This window comes from Gaeumannomyces tritici (assembly GCF_000145635.1).
Source record: "Gaeumannomyces tritici R3-111a-1 unplaced genomic scaffold supercont2.7, whole genome shotgun sequence".
Classification (NCBI taxonomy): Eukaryota; Fungi; Ascomycota; class Sordariomycetes; order Magnaporthales; family Magnaporthaceae; genus Gaeumannomyces; species Gaeumannomyces tritici.
In genome coordinates this window covers 79,051-99,865 of record NW_008804551.1, presented here as the reverse complement: position 1 = coordinate 99,865, position 20,815 = coordinate 79,051, and the positions used below count along the sequence as shown (strand labels likewise).

At 55.8% G+C, this 20,815-nt stretch overlaps 10 protein-coding genes across 10 annotated transcripts; 6 read left to right on the top strand and 4 right to left on the bottom strand.

The window, feature by feature from the left end:
- Positions 1 to 9: 9 nt before the first annotated feature.
- GGTG_11372 (hypothetical protein) lies at positions 10 to 2,331 on the top strand (the record flags this gene model as incomplete). The annotated part of the gene is made up of 5 exons (XM_009229258.1): positions 10 to 503; positions 564 to 833; positions 912 to 1,008; positions 1,081 to 1,239; positions 1,300 to 2,331. 5 exons carry the CDS (start codon positions 10 to 12, stop codon positions 2,329 to 2,331), a joined length of 2,052 nt encoding a protein of 683 aa, XP_009227522.1.
- Positions 2,332 to 3,131: 800 nt separating this feature from the next.
- Positions 3,132 to 4,647, bottom strand: GGTG_11371 (methylenetetrahydrofolate dehydrogenase). The gene is made up of 3 exons (XM_009229257.1): positions 4,295 to 4,647; positions 3,478 to 4,210; positions 3,132 to 3,410 (listed from the first exon to the last, which is right to left on the bottom strand). The coding sequence occupies exons 1-3, from the start codon at positions 4,495 to 4,497 to the stop codon at positions 3,378 to 3,380; spliced, it is 969 nt and encodes a 322-aa protein (XP_009227521.1). The 5' UTR covers positions 4,498 to 4,647; the 3' UTR covers positions 3,132 to 3,377.
- A 582-nt stretch (positions 4,648 to 5,229) lies between these two features.
- GGTG_11370 (hypothetical protein) lies at positions 5,230 to 9,215 on the top strand (the record flags this gene model as incomplete). The annotated part of the gene is made up of 6 exons (XM_009229256.1): positions 5,230 to 5,317; positions 5,400 to 5,552; positions 5,657 to 5,719; positions 5,806 to 6,389; positions 6,452 to 8,155; positions 8,223 to 9,215. 6 exons carry the CDS (start codon positions 5,230 to 5,232, stop codon positions 9,213 to 9,215), a joined length of 3,585 nt encoding a protein of 1,194 aa, XP_009227520.1.
- Positions 9,216 to 9,308: 93 nt separating this feature from the next.
- GGTG_11369 (hypothetical protein) lies at positions 9,309 to 10,586 on the bottom strand. The gene is made up of 3 exons (XM_009229255.1): positions 10,400 to 10,586; positions 10,033 to 10,316; positions 9,309 to 9,926 (listed from the first exon to the last, which is right to left on the bottom strand). The coding sequence occupies exons 1-3, from the start codon at positions 10,431 to 10,433 to the stop codon at positions 9,564 to 9,566; spliced, it is 681 nt and encodes a 226-aa protein (XP_009227519.1). The 5' UTR covers positions 10,434 to 10,586; the 3' UTR covers positions 9,309 to 9,563.
- A 138-nt stretch (positions 10,587 to 10,724) lies between these two features.
- On the top strand, positions 10,725 to 12,568 carry GGTG_11368 (transmembrane protein 111). The gene is made up of 5 exons (XM_009229254.1): positions 10,725 to 10,903; positions 11,004 to 11,037; positions 11,099 to 11,459; positions 11,523 to 11,684; positions 11,794 to 12,568. Exons 1-5 carry the CDS (start codon positions 10,854 to 10,856, stop codon positions 11,973 to 11,975), a joined length of 789 nt encoding a protein of 262 aa, XP_009227518.1. The 5' UTR covers positions 10,725 to 10,853; the 3' UTR covers positions 11,976 to 12,568.
- On the bottom strand, positions 11,515 to 13,375 carry GGTG_11367 (DNA-directed RNA polymerase III polypeptide). Its single transcript, XM_009229253.1, has 6 exons — positions 13,199 to 13,375; positions 12,942 to 13,040; positions 12,757 to 12,853; positions 12,549 to 12,635; positions 12,419 to 12,482; positions 11,515 to 12,355 (listed from the first exon to the last, which is right to left on the bottom strand). The coding sequence occupies exons 1-6, from the start codon at positions 13,208 to 13,210 to the stop codon at positions 12,085 to 12,087; spliced, it is 630 nt and encodes a 209-aa protein (XP_009227517.1). The 5' UTR covers positions 13,211 to 13,375; the 3' UTR covers positions 11,515 to 12,084.
- A 168-nt stretch (positions 13,376 to 13,543) lies between these two features.
- Positions 13,544 to 16,807, top strand: GGTG_11366 (hypothetical protein). The gene is made up of 3 exons (XM_009229252.1): positions 13,544 to 14,289; positions 14,371 to 15,224; positions 15,341 to 16,807. Exons 1-3 carry the CDS (start codon positions 14,032 to 14,034, stop codon positions 16,137 to 16,139), a joined length of 1,911 nt encoding a protein of 636 aa, XP_009227516.1. The 5' UTR covers positions 13,544 to 14,031; the 3' UTR covers positions 16,140 to 16,807.
- On the bottom strand, positions 16,533 to 19,025 carry GGTG_11365 (hypothetical protein). The gene is made up of 2 exons (XM_009229251.1): positions 18,428 to 19,025; positions 16,533 to 18,338 (listed from the first exon to the last, which is right to left on the bottom strand). The coding sequence occupies exons 1-2, from the start codon at positions 18,431 to 18,433 to the stop codon at positions 17,184 to 17,186; spliced, it is 1,161 nt and encodes a 386-aa protein (XP_009227515.1). The 5' UTR covers positions 18,434 to 19,025; the 3' UTR covers positions 16,533 to 17,183.
- Positions 18,546 to 19,211, top strand: GGTG_11364 (hypothetical protein; the record flags this gene model as incomplete). Its single annotated transcript, XM_009229250.1, has 2 exons — positions 18,546 to 19,061; positions 19,103 to 19,211. The coding sequence occupies exons 1-2, from the start codon at positions 18,895 to 18,897 to the stop codon at positions 19,209 to 19,211; spliced, it is 276 nt and encodes a 91-aa protein (XP_009227514.1). The 5' UTR covers positions 18,546 to 18,894.
- Positions 19,212 to 19,409: 198 nt separating this feature from the next.
- GGTG_11363 (hypothetical protein) lies at positions 19,410 to 20,406 on the top strand. Its single transcript, XM_009229249.1, has 4 exons — positions 19,410 to 19,588; positions 19,669 to 19,842; positions 19,926 to 20,052; positions 20,132 to 20,406. Exons 2-4 carry the CDS (start codon positions 19,684 to 19,686, stop codon positions 20,176 to 20,178), a joined length of 333 nt encoding a protein of 110 aa, XP_009227513.1. The 5' UTR covers positions 19,410 to 19,588; positions 19,669 to 19,683; the 3' UTR covers positions 20,179 to 20,406.
- The last annotated feature ends 409 nt before the right edge of the window (positions 20,407 to 20,815 follow it).

The following is a 20,815-nucleotide window of genomic DNA, read 5'->3' as shown; positions in this document are numbered from 1 at the left end:
GAACACAAAATGTCGCCAACACTTATCATCGCCTGTCTCCTTATCCCGCTGGCGGCCGGCCAGCGGGCGAGTAACATCACTCTTGCACCGTCCATCGTCGAATGCCCGCAACGCGGCGAGTGGATCCGCCCGGCCGCCCGCGGGCTCTCGCCGGCCGAGGCCGCGTGGGTGCGCGGCCGCAAGGCCGCCGCCGTCAGCTCGCTCGAGAGTTATCTGGCCAGCATCGACATGGGCGACTTTGACAAGGCCCAATACATCCAGCGGCTACGCGGCGGCGGGAGTAGCTGCGACCACAGGCCGGCCGGCACCGACGCGCCCGTCATCGGCATGTGCATCAGCGGCGGCGGCTGGGGGTCCGCGATTACTGGGGTTGGGGCTTTGCGCGCCTTTGATGCCAGGCAGCCCGCTTCGGTGGCCGCTGGTACAGGCGGCCTCCTGCAAAGTATGACGTACATCTCTGGCCTGTCTGGCGGAGCGTGGCCGGTGACATCCCTTGCTGTTGGGTAAGGCGTCTATTCACTGACCATCCCTTTTGGCTGCTCTGCTCTGACAAACGTGCACAGCGGCTTCCCCGTCATAGACGATCTTATCGCCAGCTGGAGGACCAATATCAGCCGGGTGTCGGGCGTGATCACGGACAGCCAGTGGGCGGCGAGGCCCGAGACTATGTTTGCGCAGCTCGCCAACAAGGCTCTTGCTCGTTTTAATGTATCAGTGGCCGATTTCCTTGGCCAGGCCTTCAGCTGGGAGGCCGCGCCCTATACTCACGGCGGCCTGACTTTTACTTGGAGTGGCATTTCCGGGCTCAACAAGTTCCGGAAATTCGGCATGCCGTAGGTAAATTTTCAATTACATCCGTAACATCCTGATTTACTACCTTCAAGCTACTTTCTATTGACACAACGATCTAGTTTCCCCATCCTCCAGTCCGTGGGACTTGATGCATCGGATGAAGAATTCTACGGGCTCAAGGTCCCCAGGAGAAACTCCACCAATTGGGAATTTAATGTACGGAGCCCTGGAAGATCCTATAGAGAAGATCAAAGTACGATGCTGACATCAACCCTCCCACTCACAAAGCCGTTCGAATTTGGCACGTTCGAGGGCCCCCGCGGCGGCTTCATGCCCATGGAGTTTCTGGGCACGCCCCTCTCCACCGGCAAGCCTATGAACTCGTCCCTCTGTGTAAAGGCCTTCGATTCTGTCGCCTTTGTCGTCGGGGCGTCGGGCAACGCCTTCGTAAGAGAGATGCTCCCCTTATGGTTATGGTCCGTGGTCTGACTACTAACCTTGAACAAGAACTTTTGGTACATAGCCTCCAAGTCCAACGGCACCAACGGCAGATTTTCCAAGCGCGAGCTGTCGTCGTCGACGCGCGCCACCCTCGCCTGGCTCGCCGAGGCCGCCTCGAAGCCGGCGGCCGGGGTGTCGCGGGCCGTCTCCCGGGCCGTCCGGAGGACGATGCGGTCCCCCTGGACGGCGCTGCGGTCGTCGCCGCCTTTCCCGAAGCTCGACAAGCGCACGCCCATCTTCTCCAATGATGACATCGACGGCATCGTCACCGTCTTCAAGGCCTTCTTCAACTATACGTTGCAGGAGTTGACCTATACAACATTAAGCAACCCCTTCCGCAACACAAACTTCACCCAAAATTCTCTATGGTCTCCGGACGCGCTTGTTTTGGCCGACGGGTCCGAGACGCTCAACGCGCTGCCCATGCCGGTGCTGGCCCGGCCTGAGCGCCGCCTCGACTTCATAATCGCCTGGGACGACTCCGAGGACGTGGCTTTGAACTGGCAGAACGGCACGAATCTGTATACTTCGTACTTACAGTCCCTCACTAACGCGCAGGGACCCATACCTTTTCCAAAAGTCCCCCCTCCCGCCACCTTCGTTGCGCGTGGCTACAACCATCGACCAACCCTCTTCGGCTGTGACACGTCCCTGACGACGACTCCCGAGCGCGGCCACGAGAGCCCTATAGTGCTATATCTCGCCAATGCCCCATACAGCGCTTTCACAAACTACTCCGACTTCCAGTCGGCCCTGTCGCTCGAGCAGACGCGCCAGGTCATGGTTAACAGCTTCGACCTCGTCACCCAAGGTAACGGCACCCTGGCCCGCGACTGGCCCCGCTGCCTGGCCTGCGCCGTCGTCGAGCGCAGCCGCGCCAGGCTGGGCATGCCGCGCGCCGCCGCCTGCGACACCTGCTTCGCGAAGTGGTGCTGGGACGGCACCGAGGCCGTCGGGCCCGTGGGCGATGTGGACCTGCGCATGGCGCTAAACCCGGGCGTGAGCTTCGCCGAGTGGAATAAGACGAATCCGTTTTGATCGGTGGCGAGAATGGGGAAATATATCTTAGATGAGAGGGAAACAGCAAATCATTTGACGTAGTTAATTTTAATCGTTTTCCAATATGTTGCTAAACGGCGGTAAACACTTTTCTTGCATTAATAAATGAGTGTTGTATGAAAAATAAGGGGGATAGGGAAAAAGATGAGTGTGAAAGAAGAGAAGAAAGGAAAGGGGGGGAAGAAAAAACGAAAAGAGAGAAAAGAAGAGGGAGGAAAGAAGGGGAAAGGGAAGAAGGGGAGTGAAAGGAAAGAGGCCAAAATAATTAGTTCAGGCAGAGTAGTTATCACCATACAAAGGTTGGTACTAATACCTATCAGCGTAAATGGCCCTGTGGCCGTTGGCGGACAACGCCGTGGTTTACCACCAAGGATTCTCGTGCAGCTTGGATTAGGTGTCAAAGACCTCCCGTGTCTCGGCATCCTTGCCCTCCGCCGGCCCCTCGTGAACCTTCGAGACATGATGTTGTTGGGTGCTTCGTGAACGAAGAGTATCAGGTCCGCAAGGAGCCTGATGATCCAGCAATAACAAAAGAAATTCCCCCCACCCCTACCTGGCTAGGGACTACGCTAACAAGCTCGATCAAGGGCTGGAGTCCAACAAAGATGTATTACTGTCTTAAAGCGAGCAAACACGCTTATGGTTTCGCCCGTCCCGCTATCTAGCTTAAAAATAAAACGACCGATCGCGTGGCCACGTGATTGCCGCACGCAGCGCGTAAACCTGAGCAGATTGTGGGCGTCGAGCTTGCAAGCAAGTCGGCGCTGATTAAAAGGTAGGTTGTTGCGGGAAGGGGAAAAATAAGAAAGGGTGCAGCGAACCTAGGTGGTGTTAAACCGTGTATTTAAGCAGCGTTATATTACATTTTTATTTATTTTTACTGTAACGGGGTCGCCCTACTAAGGGATCCCGGGGCTTGATATACTGTGGTGCCAGAGGGTTTAATCACGAAGTGATTGAATTGTTGGATCTTTTGGTCTATGTAGTGGAGCGGTTACTCTGGCACGCCCCCCTTACATTTACACTCAAGCAACCGTGTTCCGGTTCGCAATTAACCGCTGCTTGGTGTTAGCTCCATAATGTAAACCTTTTTATACTGCAATAACTGCAAAACTTTAAACGTACCACTAGATTGCGAAGTAGCACTGCGATGGTTACCTTCCCCACAGAAGGTACATATATCGAAGCCTTCTCCTTCACTGCGGGGCCATCAAAGTTTCTGCAAGAGGAGAAGTTGATGCACACAGCACCGTCCCTGATGAGGTCCGTGGGCACGTTGAAGCTTTCGACCGGCACCCCGCCAATGATGACATCGCTGATGGGGATGCACTCTCGCAAACCCCAGTCGTCCTTGTCAAGAACCTGGTGGCGCGGTTGTCGGATGCCCTGGCCGCGAGTGAAGAGCTGTACGCCGGTCAGGTCGACGGAGTAGACGGTGGCTCCGTCGTTGGCCAGCAATGCAGCGAGCGGCCTGCCATTAACTTCGGAACGGTTGATGACGGTGATCGTCTTGCCGAAAAGCCGGTTCCCGTAGGGTAGGATGGAGTTGTAGATCTGGAGGTGTTCTAGGAGCTTGACCACTGCCAACGGAGTGCACGGCAGGATGGACTTCTTGTGGTTGGTTGGTTGGTCTAGAAACCTGACGTTGTGGTACATGTTGTACAAATGCTTGTGGCATAAGCCCTCGACGTCCTTGGCGAGGGCTACGGTCTCCTGGATGTACTTGTCGTGGGTCGGGTTCCCGGGGAAGATGGGATAGTACACGATGATGCCATCTACACTGGGGTCCTCGTTGGCAGCGACGATGTCTTCCTCAAGTGACTCCTTGTCCGCCCTCCGGAGGTCAAACTCGAAGCCACTGTAGTGAACACGTAAGTCGGCAGGAACTAGCCTGGGGAGTGAAATGGACAGCTCAGACGCATGGGCGACGATTGAAACTCACTTCTCCTCGCATGTCTTCTTGGACCACTCGGCATACTTGACGGCCGCCGGGTCGTCGTTGGCGAGAAAGGCGGCTAGGTAGGGCTTTGCGCTGCCCTCCTTCTGCGTCTGTCGCAGAGTCTCTCTGACTTCCTCCAGGAGGCCCCTGGCAACGGTATCCGCCGTTACCACCTTGCAGGTCTTGGGCACGTCAGATGACGACATTGTGATTTATGGTAAAGTGATCGAAATGTAAAATTCCGTTGAGGGACGGACGGGATTGAGATAGAATATATCTGCAATAGAACGAAAACCAGCAGCTCAGAAATCCACGCTCACCCAATGGCATCAGTTCAGGGACTTGGGGTGAGTGTGCCGCCGAGCATGAATAGAATGCGCCTCTTTACCCCACCAAGGACAACCATTTTTTCCCGTCCCTCCGACATCGGCCAATGTTGACCCCTCCAGCAGCGTGGCAGAAAAAAAGTCTCCACCCCTGTCACAACCTTTTTGGGCAATCAAGTCAGCTCTCTTTGGTCCGATTTCACCATCCCCTCTCACCGCCCTCCGTTATCCCCACCTTCAATACAATCACCTTGCGTCACTATCAGCAGTCATCACAAACGACAACGTGATGAGTCTCGGTCAAAATAATGAGGCAGACGTTTCCGTCAGGAAAGTACCCTGTGTACTAAGTGGTTTCTTTTTTTCTTGCATCACCATCTTCCAACTGGGAGCCGCAAGGGCGGGTTGAGGTTCGCGCATTTGACTCTGCCGGCGGGCCAAACACACACGGGCACGCAGCGAACCCCGCAAAGCCCAGATCTTTGTCATATCTTGTCCAACCTGAACACAACGCCCGCCAATAGGCAAGTGATACCAACGATACAAACATTGTCTGAACAATACAAGCGCAACCCTCGCCTGTGCCTTGGCGCGGGGCTATTCGAGATAGTCATGTCCGATTTTAAGGGCTGGGCATTACAGTATGTCCTGGCAGATGATGAGGTCACACGACAGGATGCCGTCACCAGAACAAACGTTGGTGAGTACGGCGCGCCTATGGGCTATACGGCAACATGATCATGGGCCGACTGACACCGCTCTTGCCTGCCCCGGTCCCGAAGCTCTCAGTTCTGCCAGTGTCAGAAGCACTGCTATCCTCGCCTGGGTCCAATCCATCGACCCATGGATGCCAGCCGCTCTGTCTTCCACAGGGGTCCCACAGGATGACGATGCAGTGGGCGAGTCCGAGTTCGATGTCATCGCTAGAGCCAAAGGTATGTTCTCCTAAGTTCCATGGGCCTGTGCTACTCATGTTGTTAATGCTGATCGTTTTTCTCTTCACTGGCCCTTTGGCCAGTGGTGATTTATCATCCTTCAGCTTTGGATTATCTTGCAGACACGCTGTCAATAATGGACAAAACGCTGCTTCGGGCTGAACAGGGTAATATAATCCCGCAATCCTTAACAATGCACCCATCCCGGAAGGCCAAGGGCTACAGTATACTGACTGATTTCCGACGGCTACAGTAAACTTACTTGCCGTGTTCTTCGGTAGGCTGTTCACTGTCGATCACAAGGCTGGTATCCTAGCTGCTGCCAAGGCTCTGCGTCAGCTGGCGACGATGAAAGGTTTCAAACCCGACATGGGAGAATCCGTCATCCAAAGTGTCGCCGCTATGCGAGATGACTTCCGCCTACAGCCGCCCCAAACACGCTTGGAAGTATATGCGCTGTTGCAGGCCCTGATCAGCCACGAGGAGGTCTCCAATCAGCTTCAGCACACCTACGGGACTGCCGGTGGGTTCGCCCTCGATCTCCTGCAGCTCTGTAACCACGAGAGAGACCCTAGCTGCCTCCTCCAGTGGTTTGGAATTCTGCAGGGCCTACTCCGCAGCTTCAACTTTTCATCCGACGTGGATGAAGAGCTGTTCAAATCCTTCTCCGCATACTTCCCCATATCTATGAGAAGCTCCGTGAACCCTGCCGGTGTCACAGTCGATGATCTCAAGCTCTCTCTCCGGACCTGCTTCTCTGCGAGTGAGAAATTGGCCAAACTCTCCCTACCGTTTCTAATTCAGAAGCTGGACCAAGGAGACGCAATCACAGTCCCGGTCAAGGAAAGTAACCCCGTCAACCGCTATAGTCGATCATGGTTTACTAACCCTTAGCACAGGTGGACATACTAAAAACACTGGATTCGTGTCTTGAGCGATACCAACACCCATCTCGAGGCATAGCACCCTTCGCCAACCAGATTTGGAACTCCCTTAAATATGAGGTCCGCAACGGGGAAGTCCACGAGATTCTCAACAGCACCCTTGGTGTCATGCGGACGCTGTCAAGCAGACTCGCTACCATGCCCTTGTCCACGCCTGCCGTGGTAGCTCAGGATCAGGGGCCGCTCGAGAAATTTACGACAACCGTTATGGGCGACTGTCTCGAGGACCTCGCCAACCCTTCATATGCTAAACAGGCCGGCCTCCTCCTCGAGAGCGTGATGGGGGCTCACGCGAAGTCACTTGCGCTGATGCTTCCTAGTACCCTGGACGCTATCGCTGCGAACCTTCGAGATCCAAGGACGTCTGGACATGCTCGAACGTGTCTCGGCTTCTTAGCCTCGCTTCTAGACTCGCGAGCCCGTCTAGTTCGCGCATCTGCCCCTGGCGCGGACCAATCCGGGTCATTTCGTGATCTTGGAGCGCTCGACTCGCTTGTGCTCGAACGTGTATACGCCACTCTCACTCGTTCTTGGAAGGACAACAACGTCGAGAACCCCGATACCGACCATGTCGCGACGCTCAAGGAGACGGCTCGAGGTCTAGCTGCCCTGGCTTGCCAACCTGGAGCCCAGGCTGTTGCTAGCGCCTCCGTCCTACTGTGTAGCGACCGTGAGTGCGATCAGATATGTGCCATGATATCTGACCGCATTGTGAACATATTCAACCTCGCATCGTCGCCAGACACAGGACTCCGCAAGGAACTGGCAGACGTTGTTGTGGTTGCCCTCCGCGACATCGTTGGTTTCTACCCCTCTGGTTACTCCACCATGCTCCAGAGGGCTATGCCCAGTATCCAGGACAGACGTTGGGGAGACCGGCCATCGCGCAGCTCCCTAGACATGCTCAAAACGCTACTACTGAGGCTCTCATATATTGGCTGCTCCAGTCTGCCCTCCTCCGGTCACCCCCTGCAACATTTGCGCTCTTTTGTCTTGTCAACGCAGCAGCTCACCTTCTCGTATCTTGACCAGAGGGTCCCATTCGACATTCCTACCATCGCAGTATCGGCCGTCTATAACGCTCTAATGCTCTTCAGGGACGCATGTCACTGCAAAGGCTTCCTCGTACGACGTGGTATGATCACAGATAGCTGGGCGCGGCTAACGGCTGGTTTCGATTATCCCTCTCCTGAGCTTCCCTTGACCACCAGTCAGCTGGCCCCCGAATCTGGGTCCGAATCAGGAAATGAAACGGACCAGGCAGCCACCTCTGATATCTTCCGAGAGTATCTTGAATGCTCCCTGTCAGTGCTCATTCAATTTTATCATCGCGCCACCGCCTATGTCGCCGATCCAGCCCCCGGACCGCGGCTTAGCTTGGACTTCCGGAACGCGGATAACAATCCGAGCGCGGCAATCGCTCACGATATTGACTTGCAGGACATCTATCTGCACCAACTCGCAGATATGGCGACTTTCGTAGTCCGTGATATTGAGCTAGAGGAACAACAGTCACTGCAGATACCAGAGGAGGCGTTCAACCTTTTTGGAGCTGGCCACCCACCAACTACATGGTTGAGTCCACACGACGACGGGCGCGCCAATGTTCTATCACTTGGTCTTCTAAGGGGCCTGCGCACGTTTCCTTCATCCCAAACGGTGAGCCGAACCCAGGGGTACCCCGTACTGCTGCGATCGGAGAAGCTGACTTGGCATGACGCGGCAGCCGGAGCTTGAGGTGTTTGCGGAAAGAATCCTTCATGATGTTACAACTGCCGAGGCCTTTCCGGAAAGAACGCAAAAGGTCCGAGACTGCATTCTCACGGTCATCGCGAACAAATGGATTCCGGGCTCGAGCGTGAGTGCCCCCGCGAGACAGGCATGGAAGGCTGTTATCTCCTCCCTCGAGTCAGCCGCCCAGGAGGCCAGCACCGGAATGCGCCTGGAGCGCTACTTGAGGATCCTAGCTGTGCTCGCAGGCGCTATTGCAAGGAGAGACAAGGACATTGATCAACTTGCTACCCTTGTCTCGGCCCTCCCGGCATCCTTTGGACATGGGGAGTACATGGCGCGGCGTCTAGAAGATCTCGTGTCGTGCAAAGACCGACTAGAGCCCGAGAACCACGCCGTCATCAAGCCTCTTTACAAGCAGTGGTTCTACGTGAGGTTTGCCAGCTCCAAACTGCAATCTTCGTTCCCAATCACCCAGGAGAAGCCCGAGGGTGAGGTCCAAGCGATCGCGGTCATCCGGATCTTGAAACACATGGACTTCTGCGTATACGAGGAAGACATTGAGACAGTCATTCGCGTCGCAATCGCCGGCGTCTCTTCCCTCCATAACTACGGGGACATCGAAGCCGCGCTAGACGTGCTTCGAGAGGTTCTCAAACACAGCCCAGGGACCATGAAGGGTCAGATTAAGGCAGTTGTATCAGGGGCCATCGAAGCACTGAAGTGTGGGCTGAAGCAGTCGCCTGGGCTGGTGGCGGGGCTGGAAATTCCCGCCAGATTTCGAAGGGAAGGAAGCCCTGCCCGCTGTCGGGACGCGGTTCTTCTGCTGCTCAAGGACCTGGCGCAGAGCTTCGACGAGGGACTTCTTGGGCAGTACTCGGCAAGCATGTCTCGTGTATTAGGAGATGCATGTGGCGATCCTGTCCGAGAAGTCAGGCAGTCTGCTCTCGCTGCTCGGCGCAGCTGGGCAAGAATAAGCCAGCACTAGGTAGCCACATGCAGAGGCAGGGGGCGGGCCTAGGGAGAGGCACATGCAGGGGACCGCACTATAAATAGCGTAAGACGAATCACGTATTCATATGGCAAGAAGAAACGGACATTCATGCGCCCAATCTTGCAGTATACGCACGGGAGACTAAGCATACTCGGCACGCCAAGTGTGCGCAACTCCGGAGGGCAGTGACTAGCGAGACAGTGGACAGTCATACGAATGGATTTCAGGTTGAAGTTCCATTGCATTCGGCTTTATCGGGGTCTGGCTAAGAGTAAAACAAACTCTCGGGGTTGCGCCGGGCTGGTTATATCATCAACCAGACTGCAGCCAGCGATTGAGATTCTAAGCCTTCCGCCGACTTCCGCCCTTCTTGGTGATACCCGACTCGGCGCCGGTTGTGGCGCCCGAGGTGGAAGCCACGAGCAACGCGTCGAGCACCTCGGCGTCGTACTTCTGCGAGTCTGAAGGTATAGAAGAGGGCGTTGCGGCCTGAAGCCTTTTGGAGTCAAGTCTCCCAATCGCCGGCACAGCCGTGGCCAGCATGGTTTGGAATGGCGCCGCAATGAAGTGACCTGCTGAGTCAAACCATTCGTTGAAGCCCTTCGCAACCGTTAGACTTTGTGCTGCAGCGGAGCCCTTGGGAAGGACTGAGATGGTGAGCCTGTAGGTAGGGTCGTTCTTCAGGGTTGTCGACGATATGGTGAGCTTCATTTTGAATATAAAAGGTTAGTCTGGGTACGAACAGCAAACGGGAGAGAGGCTGCCACGCGCGGGTGGTCGTGAAATGGGTGGTAGGTATGTCGAGACGAACCTTTTCCCCGCTGGGCGCAGTACCGACATAGACAATCCCCCTCTCAACCCCCCATATCCAGACGGTGAGAGCGCCATTGAGAAGCGTATAGAGGGCAACGGCAGCAGCAGTGTAGTACTTTGTGCCCTCAAACCCAAGCTTGTAGTCCCACAGGAAGCAGGCGGCGGCGACCAGGAAGGCGCCGTAGCCGAGGCCCAGACGGACGTCGGTGAGGGCGTGTGACTGTTTGAACTTGAGGGAGTTCAGGTAGTTTGGAATAGCATCGTCAGACGTGTTCTTGAGATCTAGAGCGGCATTGTCAGCACGAGAAAGCGAGCAAGGAGGCGTCTGCCCATGACTATAGCGCTGGCCGGGATGGCTCCCTTACCTGCCAGATTATAAACTGTGATTTTCTCCGCCATTTTGCCGTTGGCGAGGATCCAAGCGATGCGAAAAAGCAGCCTTCTTTGTTCGTTGGTGGTTGAACTCGAAACAGGTTGGCTCTCGTCGAACCAGGTGCGAGGTTCTGTGTCGGCGTGCGCCCGGCCGCGGCCACCACCATACGTGGTCGGATTCCACAGTTCTCATAGGCCACCGGCCTCCCAAGGGCCCGCACACGCACCACCAGAAGCTTTGTCCAGGGTGGGTCCCAACCGTTACTGCCCGCTGCGCTGCCCCACACAGCCATAGCCTTGCCGCCCTGTTGTCCTCGACGTCAAATGTCCCGAGGCCCTGACGACACAAGTCCATGCGGTGCTGGAGGCATATAAAATACCACCCATCTACCGGGAACTTCGCTTCTCATCCCCGCCAGTATCAGTCGACGAGACACCGATCAGACCATGGCTGTGCAAATTCCTGCACAGACGATCCATAGGGATCCCCAGCTCTTGTACGCCAGCGCCTCCATGGATGCCGTTCCGTCTCGACTCCCAAAACGTGCGATGCATGGCACCAGCCAGGGATGCGCGAGCTAACGGGAGACAAATCAGCTACTGGATTCTGATCCCGATCACTGTTGTCATGGTGAGCCGCATCCTATCACCCGCGCCGGATGTGCCCCCTCTAACGCGCCCGCTACCTACAGATCCTCACCGGCATGTTGAGGCATTACGCCGCCGTGCTTATGGTCCCATCGCCCAAACGGCTTGAGGCCAAGACAATGAGGGAGCAACGATCTCTACTGCACGGTATCGGGATACGCAGCAACTACCACGTTCTGTCAAAACGATCGTTCAACACGCGCCGTGACACCCTAACAGCCGCATACGAATCTGGTGCTTTCTTGAAGGCCCCAGAAAGTCGTGGCCAGGCGCCCCCGAACCCCATGACGGATCCCAATGCGATGGAGGGAATGATGGGCATGATGAAGAACAATATGGCCATGATCATCCCTAACACGCTTATCATGAGCTGGATCAATACATTTTTCAGTGGCTATGTCATTAGTACGCTATTCGTCACAAGCCCCTCCTGACACCTAATCTAGCTTTCGACTGACCCCGTTGCAGTGAAGCTCCCTTTCCCCCTCACCGTCAAGTTCAAGAGCATGCTCCAGGCTGGCGTCGCTACCCGAGACATGGATCCGAGATGGATGTCGAGCATTAGCTGGTATTTTCTGTGCATATTCGGCTTGCAGTCTGTTTTCAACTTCCTGCTTGGCAGTGATAATGGTAAGTCACCACCCGTCATCCAAATGGTGATTATGTATCTCCTTGCCCTAAGCTGTAGAAGGATTGCTACCCCACACCTCACACAACGGCTGACATACATTCTGTCTAGCTGCGAATCAAATGGCTCAGCAGATGGGTCAGATGGGACCACAAGCCCCCCAGATGTTCGGGCCAGGTGTTGACCCTGACAAACAATTCTTGGCAGAGGTTGAAAACCTCGCCGTCATCGAGCACTACTCGGTTCTTGACGAGGTGGAGCACAGACTACTCAAACAGGTTCGGCGGTCCTGATGCTGCTGGCGGTTCTTCGGTCTCAAATCTCAACGGTCCAGAACAAGTCGAGGGAGTGAGCTCCGAGGCGGGTATGGAATTGTAGCTTGCAGCACCCCTGTAAGGTATCTCAAATCTCACCGTTGTCAACCGGCTCTTCGGCAGCCTCGGCGTCGCCGTCATCCCCCCACCATAGACAAACCCCTAAGCCTTCCTCCTTCATTGTGCCGGTGATTCGGTATGGCGGTTTCTTCTCATGCGGCTCATTTCCCTCGATTGGTTTCGTCGGTGTCTGGTCATGCCATTCTTCTGCGCTTACCCGAAAGCGGACAACCTCGTGGATGTCATAGTACATGTCCTCTCCATCTACGTGCCAGACCCAGAGCGACTGTTCGTGGTTGCTATCGGGAGGCTGCCAGTCAGATGTTGTGCGAGTAGGAGCAGGGTCAGTTTACGAGACATACAAGGTGGCCCCTTCAGGTAGCTCGTCAAATGGAATGAAGATATCATCAAAGAAGTCGGTGCGCACTGAATCCCTCCGATGGTTAGCATTGATCGGCTGTTCGAAGACGGGAGTTGTTTGGGGTTACAGACAGTGAATTCCATCCTTCACGCATCGGCTGATTCGCGCGAACAGCACTTCGCCTTTGAATGGTCGGAAGACGACGAGGCGACACTCAACTGGGATCCAGGTAAACAGGGGTTGCGCACGTCAGCCTGGATGTATGCAGAATACACGAGACCAAGCGATGGTCGAGATAGAACAAGGCTGAGAATGGTGGATTGTTATAAAAATGTATACCATTGACGTTCACAACACCTGTCCCGTGTCCAATGAGGCCTTCAGAGGCCCACAATAGGTCATACACGCATATGCATAGGCCTAGCTTTTGAATGACCTGGAAATGGAGTCAGCTTTTCGCTCCATGAGCCACCGCTTTGAATACCAGTTTGCGGCTGGAGCAGGGCTGGCGTTGGCCGGCGCACCTTATTGCAGTACTTTTCGTTCAGGTTGTCCTCTATGGCATCGATGCTCAGCTTCGCAAACTGTGCTGGCTTGATCTGGACAAGATCCGCGATCTTGGTCTGGATGCTTGTCAGAAAATTTCTTGCCAGTGGCTAGAAAATGGGTACAATGTATACTCTAGACACAAGCAAAGTAGAAGTTGTGACGATGAACGGAAGGAAGAATACAGCCGAACTTGAGGTGAGTGAGCAGAGGCTGGTTTTGAGAAATAACGTACGAGGATGAACATGTCGGATGTTCGCGGTTACTGAGGCGTTCCAGGATTAGACGTGATTCGGGATACCTAATACAAGCTTCTGTACATTTCCTTCCTTCTGGGCACATTCTATGATGCGAGGGCGACAGATGCGATGGCTCCAAGGGCCGTTGGCCTGCCTGCCTTCTTTGAAGGAGTGGATACCGCTGACTGCTTGCGCAGCAGGATCTTCTGGTTGCAGGCGGGCAATGAAAGCCCCACCGCCGCCTTTCCCTCCCGACCCTCCCTGGTCGGCGCATGTGGGTCTCCTGGCTTTTGCTCTCTGGGCCCTGCAGGGAACTTGCCTCGCTGGCCACCACCAGGAATAAATCCTCACGCCGTACTCGAAAAAACAAAACACAACCGAAACCACTGGCATCCAAACGTCATCCTGACAATCTCGTGTGTTGGACGTCCATCTACCCTATTATCACACGAATCCGAGACAGTCCCCAACGCGATACCTTCACAAGCTTTTTCAGCACCTGCACCGCTGGCTAGACGCTTGTCTCCGAGGGCAACGTCTATCTGCCTCCTGTCGTTGGCCGTGCAATTCCCCTTGGTTCTCGACTTCGCGTCCCTACCTTCCGCACCGTCCCCGTCGTCTCCTGCCTAAGTAACGCACTGCCACCACGGCCTAGGTTTGCTACGGTTGTGCGCGCTGTGCTTCTTCAAGAAGTTCGCGTGCAAGGCATTCGATCTTACCTTGCCGCCTCGTCGGTACTCGTCCCCATTTTCTTGCGTTGAACGGACACGCGCTCCTCCCGCTCTGCGCGTCTACATCATCCGAGCTCGTCTCCGAGACCTGCGAAAAGATGACCACGTACGGCTACGGCCCGCCACCACCGGCCCCTCCTTCGGCGCTCCCCAGCGGCCCTTCTTCCGGATACACCCAGTATGGCCAGTACCAACAACAGCCACCACCACCCGCAGGCCACTCCCATGGAGGCCACTCGGGCCGTGGCGGGCGTGGTGGTCACTCTGGGCGCGGCGACTTCCATGGCTCTCCGATGCCGTACCCATACGGCAATCCGCCTCCTCCCAGCTACGCTGCCCCCCCTCACGGCGCCCCAGTAAGCTCTGACCTCGACGGCATCTCGTCGTTTCATTGCTCGGGCCCAAATCGGAACTTGTACTGATGCGGACTTTGTTAGCCTCCCCATGCCCCTCTGTCTGCGCATAATTACCATCCCAACTATGCCCCCCAGATATACCAACAGCCCCAGTATAGTCACCAATCGCCATACGGGCCGCCTCCGCAGCAACAGCCTCAGCAACAGCCTCAGCAACAGCAACAGACGCAGCAACAAGCACAACCACAGCCGCCGTCACAAGCTCAGCCTCAGGCGCAGCAGCAGCCCTATACACCACACTATCCTCCGTATCCTCACCAGCAAAGTGGACCACCCCATCAGCCATGGGGGGGCCCTGGCCCGACGGGCCATCAGCCCGCTGGACCTCAGTTTGGTGGTGGGCGTGGGCGCGGCGGCAGTCACGGAGACCGTGGCGGGCACAAGGCCACAGCGGCCATGGGCCCACCCATTCGCTTGGGATTTGATAATCGCCAGGAGCAGCCTGCTCCAGTGAGTAACGGCTATCCTGCGCCCTACGGGCCTCCTCAGGTCGCTGCCCCCTATCCAGCGCCGCCATATCAGGGGTACCCACCCCCTGGCCCTCCCCATATGCCTGGCCCTGTTCATTATGACGCTTCTTACTACGGCGGGCAGCACGGTGCTCGTGCACATGGCAGAGGGGGCTTTCATTCTTCCAACGGCCGTGGTCGACCCCATATGGGTGGCGACAAGATGCGCCATAATCACCATATCAAGAAGCCTGGTGGGGCTCCTTCAACACCGCATAACAACCATCAGAAGCCTGATGCAGCGTCCGCCGGGAAGAAGAAGAAGCGCAAGACGAACACGCTGGGCCTCACCCCCGGGGAGGAGTCCGATGATGACGCAAACGAGGAGGAGAAGCTCGTAGAGCTAATAGGCCCGGATGCTCCAAAGTATGTGGCCCTTCCATTCTAGCCATGACCCCCGGATATTTTCGACTCATCCTCCCGAGCCTATTGTTTGCGTTGTGACCCATCGTGTGCTAACTGCCCCTTTCGTGCCGCAACAGCCCAACCGATGTCGCCGCTTGGATAGCCGAGCGAAAGGCTCGCTTCCCCACACAGGCACGCGTAAAGGCCAAAGCGGCAGCGTCGGCCACCGCCGGTGGGGATAAGTCGAAGGATGGCGGCAAAAGTGCTGCCGTGTTGTCGCTTGAGAAGCAAAAGCTCAAGGCGGAAAAGCTGCGGAAGCAGCTCGAAAAGGTTGAGTCGAGCATCAAGCGAAAGCGCGAACAGCAAGACGAAGGAGACGACATGAGAGACGTGACTGGCAGCCCCTCGGCTTCTGACGATTCCAAGTCGGACACAGAAAAGCCCGACGTTCTTCCCTCGCGTCCTGACCCTGCGGCATTTGTGCCGCCTCCATCCAAGAAGGCAGACCCGTCCAAGCACTGCAAATACTACTCCACTGGTGGAATCTGCGGTAAGAAAGGCAAGTGTCGCTTCGTCCACGACGACGCTGTCCGCCAGGCCGCCTTGAAGGAGCGCGAGATGAATGGAGGCAGGATGACCCTTCAGCAGCGCCTCACGCTGAACGACAAAGACCAAGAAGATCTCACCATCGTCAAGACCCTCCAGTATCTCAAGGAGAAGGGCCTTATGTCGGGGCACCCCAAGCAACATTCTACCACTACCACACAGCCGTCCAAGACAGAGGAGACATCGCTTTCCCCACCCCTAGCCAAGGCTACCCCCGAAAATTCTCTCCCCGCCCGCCAGCCGCAGGTGCAGCCGGATGACTCGGGGCGCTATCAGGGATGGGATCTGAGTGGCTTCGGCAACACCGGTCTTAGCAAAGACGAATCCTGAATCTCTCCTAACTGGGGCGGATCGAGCTTCAAGTCGGGCCAGCCGCTCACTGGTTGATAGCGAACAGCAAGAGCCTGAGAGGGCTGCCAAGTTTGGCTGGTTCTCATCATGCTGAAGGAGTAGTATCTGGGTTCTGAAATTTGCACTAATGGGATTAATATCGCGCTTTCTTTTTCTTCACCCAGTTGCTACTGCTTTTCCCCTTGCCTCATTCCCTCGTTTCTGTTTCTTTTGAGTTTCATAGATTTAGTTGTTGTCACCCTTCCTCGCGCGGCCTGGTCCCGGCCCATGTCTCCCGCATAACTCGTTGTTATTTCAGCCATGATTGCCTTGAACTTTGTTTGCTTTCCACCCCGCAAATAGCTTGCGGTCCTTGTGTTAAGCCCTAAATGCCCCGCCGCAGAAAGCCAGTCGTTTTAAGGAAATGATTGGCCAAAGTATTTCTGGTGCCTTCTCGGGTTGTCTAGTTATCACGACGGTGTTGGTTTTTCCACACGACAGATTCAGTTTGCCACATGCGAATCATCTGGCAAGTTCTAAGAAATCCGAGATGCCCTTGGGGCGCCCATGTATCTCGTACTATATGCTATTTACACTGAAAGACGTGACCTTGGGCCATATAGTTCATTTTCTCAGTGGGCTAACACCATGAACAAAAAATTGAGGAGATTAAAACATGTTGATTTTGAAGCGGCCACAGGGTGTAAAACCATGTGCAACACCAATCGCTTATGCTACCAATCAACTCCCCGAAAAATATATCGCAAGTAGACCAAACGTAGCAAGTGATCGCGTGAATGGCGACAGTCAACAGCAAAGCCTCAGTCATGATGAAAGTAGGACCTTAGGCCTGTGGCGAAAGGCCAACGCTATTAAACCAGAGGAACCGATGTAAAGCAAAATGAAATTAGGATCTGGACGGCCAAAGGTCACGGTGACCATGTGGATGCAGGTGGAGGGAAAGACTGGACCAACGGACGACTGTGGCTGAACCTGGTCCTGTATGAGCCTGAAAGGAATGGTCGGATTGCATAACGACTCGGCTCACCGCCGCTTTGCGGCGGCGGCTTGCATAAAACGGCGTTTCCGCTCCTCCTTCTCTCGCTTGAGCTTCTGCTCCAGTGCTTCCTGCTCGCGATCCTCGCGACGGCCAAGAATTTCGGCCTCGCGCTCCTCCTCGTCGATGTCAGATAGACCCGCCTCCATGTCTGACTCATCTTCCTCCGAAGCGTATCTATATTGGTTTGACCGGTATCCTGGCTCCTCGGGATCGTCCTCATCGTCGTCGATGAAGTCATCCATTTCCTCATATTCATCGTGGCGGCGACTGCGGCTTCTCGCTCCGCCGAAGGGAACATGTCGGCGTTGATCAGCACTGTGTCTGGCGCTCCCACTGGCCGGTACAGTAGCCCCGGTTCCTCGCTTGGATGATGCGCCGGGAGGCGGCCTTGCGGTACCTTGATAGCCCGTTGTGGCGACGGCGGCCTTCTTGACCTTCTTGACTTCCACAGCTGGGGCAGCCTCCTTCTTGTCACTGGCTCCAGTCCTGGATGCCGGAGGCCCAGGGCTACGCCTCCTGTCCGTGTTTCGATCACCATTCTTAGCAGCAGAGCCATTCATGCCACCTCGCTGGCTATGTGCACTGAGCGCGGTTTGACCCTTGCTCTTGCGCCTGGGGTCGCGTGAGCCATCCGCTTTGCTGTCGGGGCGGTCACCCCGTTTCGGTGGTACTTTGTCGAGTGGCTTGTGTTGGATCTTGCCCACCTGGCCCATACTTTGTTGTGCCTTCACCGCGCGGGCCATGATCTCGGCGAATGATCCCTTTTTGGGAGCCGACTTAACCGTGGCAACACTGTCGGGGGTCTGCTGAGAGCTTACTCTCGGTCCCGTAGATGGTGCCAGTCGAGATCGGAGTGGCTGGGATGCCACCGGTCTTGTCGTCCCATTGCCCAAGTTCAATCTAGCCGAATCAGATGTTGGTCTGGTAGAATGTTTCGCAGAAGACGGAGCTGTCACATCGCCCTTTAGGGGGGCGGGAAGTGAACGACCATCTGCGCCAGACGTGGTGCGTTGCAGCTTTTGTACGCGATTCCTAGCATCATCGTCTTCAGCCTTTCGCTTCAGAGGCAAGCTAGTTTTGGCTGGGGCGGGCGCGGACTTCGGCTTCTCGCCGGTTATCGAAGCAAGCAGATCGCCGATCTAGTAAATGAGAAAAAATCAGTCAGTCAACCATCGCGTTCAAAGGGGCGGGATTTCGGAGAGGAGTCTCTCTATGAGGGAAATCGAACCGGCATCGTGTCTATTTGAGGAAAGCCCACAAGTCGGGCTCTGGCGCTCCGACCGTTCAGAATGCAAGTGATGTGGACGTCCGACAAGAGACAGCCCAGCGTTTGATGGTGATTGACCTGAGACGCGACCCGTCGTCTGCAGTCTCTGGATTTGATGAGCACAGCAGCTACCAAGCAGCCGCTGTAATGCGGCCGAATCTCCAGGTGAGACGGATCGATAGACAGAGAGGCGCCTAGGGGTAGGCCGGTTGATGAAGTAGGGAAGTGTGTCGGTCGGCTAGAGTCTGGCTTCTGTCGGATTGGATTCGATTGGATTGCGTTGGAAGCAGAAGGAAAAGAGGGGAACAAGCGTCGCGTTATGCAAACAGGCAGTCCATCACCTCGAAAGACCCACCAGCTCGTCGCTCATGTTGGCCTTCCATGAAGAAACAGAGTGAGAGGTGGCAGGAAGCGAATGGAGGCGGCGGATGGAGGGAAAGAAAGGAGAGAAGAGAGGGAAGGGTTGGCAGTCAAGAAATTCCATGCCCGGAAGCAGCAGTGCGCACGCGGGCAACATTGGCCAGCTGAAGTCGGCAGGGACTAGAAGGCCAGAGAGCCCTTTATCTCCGTTGGCAGGCTCCAAGTCGCAGGGTGGGTACCTCCTGTTTATGCAACTAACGAGGCTTGATTCTTCAGTCTGGCGCTGGCACTGTGTCTGCCACGGAACCCGCTGCGCGTGAACTTGGCAGACTCGTGGCGGTCGCAGACCACGTCGAAGTGCTGGGTGGGGGCAGCTCAGTCCTGAGGGAGTCAGGGGACCCACTACCACTGCACACCCATGAAGCAAGGATGTGGAGACAGAGCGATGGGTGGCGCTCAGCTCACCAGCCCGTGGCTCTCAATAGGTCCGAGCTTGCACGGGAGCCCAGAGCGATGATTCACAGGCGGGGCCGGTGATGCACACAGCTGGTTGGGAAGGCGCCCTAAGAGCACGTGACTGCACCGCAAGCGCAAAGGGGAAATATAGCCCACACAAATACCTGTCGCAACTTTTCAGCCCCGCCTTGAATTCCTGACGACACAACCTTCGCAAATTTGCAACATCGCCAACTTTCCAGGACTCGAAGAATCAGTCTCCGGAAACGGTTAAATCGATTGATATCTCGTGTTCTCTGAACTGCTGTCAGTTCTCTCCCTCAGCCGCTGCGCAGAGAGACGAGCGCGGGTGCACACACTGAACTGACATTTGCGCATCTGGGCAGCATCAAACCAACAAAATGAAGCACCTTGCGGCATACCTTCTTCTTGGGCTCGGCGGCAACGCCTCCCCCTCGGCCGGCGACATCAAGTCTGTCCTCGAGTCCGTTGGCATCGAGGCCGATGATGAGCGCCTCAAGAAGCTGATCTCGGAGCTTGAGGGCAAGGACATCAACGAGGTATGGCCTGTGGCTCTCAACTTCATCCCGGGACTAAATCACCATCGCGGGTGTTACTCTTGCTGACTGAAATTCCTCGCTAGCTCATCGCTGAGGGCTCGTCCAAGCTGGCGTCCGTCCCGTCCGGTGGTGGCGGCGGCGGCGGTGCTGCTGCCGGTGGTGGCGGCGGTGCCGCGGCCGAGGCTCCCAAGGAGGAGGAGAAGGAGGAGGGTACGTTATACACGTTCACTATCCATCAGACATGCCATCTCTTACTCTAGGCCATACTAACCACTTTTCGCATCTCTAGAGAAGGAGGAGTCCGACGAGGACATGGGCTTCGGTCTGTTCGACTAAATTTACCGCATCATCGACCCAGCCCCGCGCCTTTCGGCATCGAAATTGGGGGAATACTAGCCTCGATTATGGAATGGACAGATACGGCCACATTTTCACGGAGCCTGCTCGGAGGATCAGTTGCTCGTCGTGTCGCTTCTGACGTGGTGATAAATCCTAGTCAGTTGTTTGGTTGGCAGATAGATAGTCCACCCAATACGTCCAATCCAACTTGGTTTCTCTCCCACATTTGGAGCCGTCGGTGTCCCAAGCGAGGTTGTCTTGGGAAGCAGCACTCGATCAACAACACCCCGCCTGATCCAGTCCCCACAGATCGATGCCCCTGTTGGCTTGGATAATGCTGTCAATGCAACGTGCAAGTTATGGTGTGACACCTCAGATCCGATCTATGTGCAAAGCAAGCCTGCCGACCGCTTAACTATCTATGCATGAAAGTTGCCATTGTCATCGTTTCGAGGTCAGGCCGGTGAGGTGTCGCTGGCCCCTTTATGGTCACCTCTGCAATTGTGTGGTTTGGCAGCTAGGTGCGTGCGCGTTTTGATGGAGGGATACCACCGGGAGCACGGCAGGCGATGACGGGGACCGCTTGAGAGGTGGGGACGGCACCTTGGTGGAGGGGGGGGGGGGGGGGGGGGGG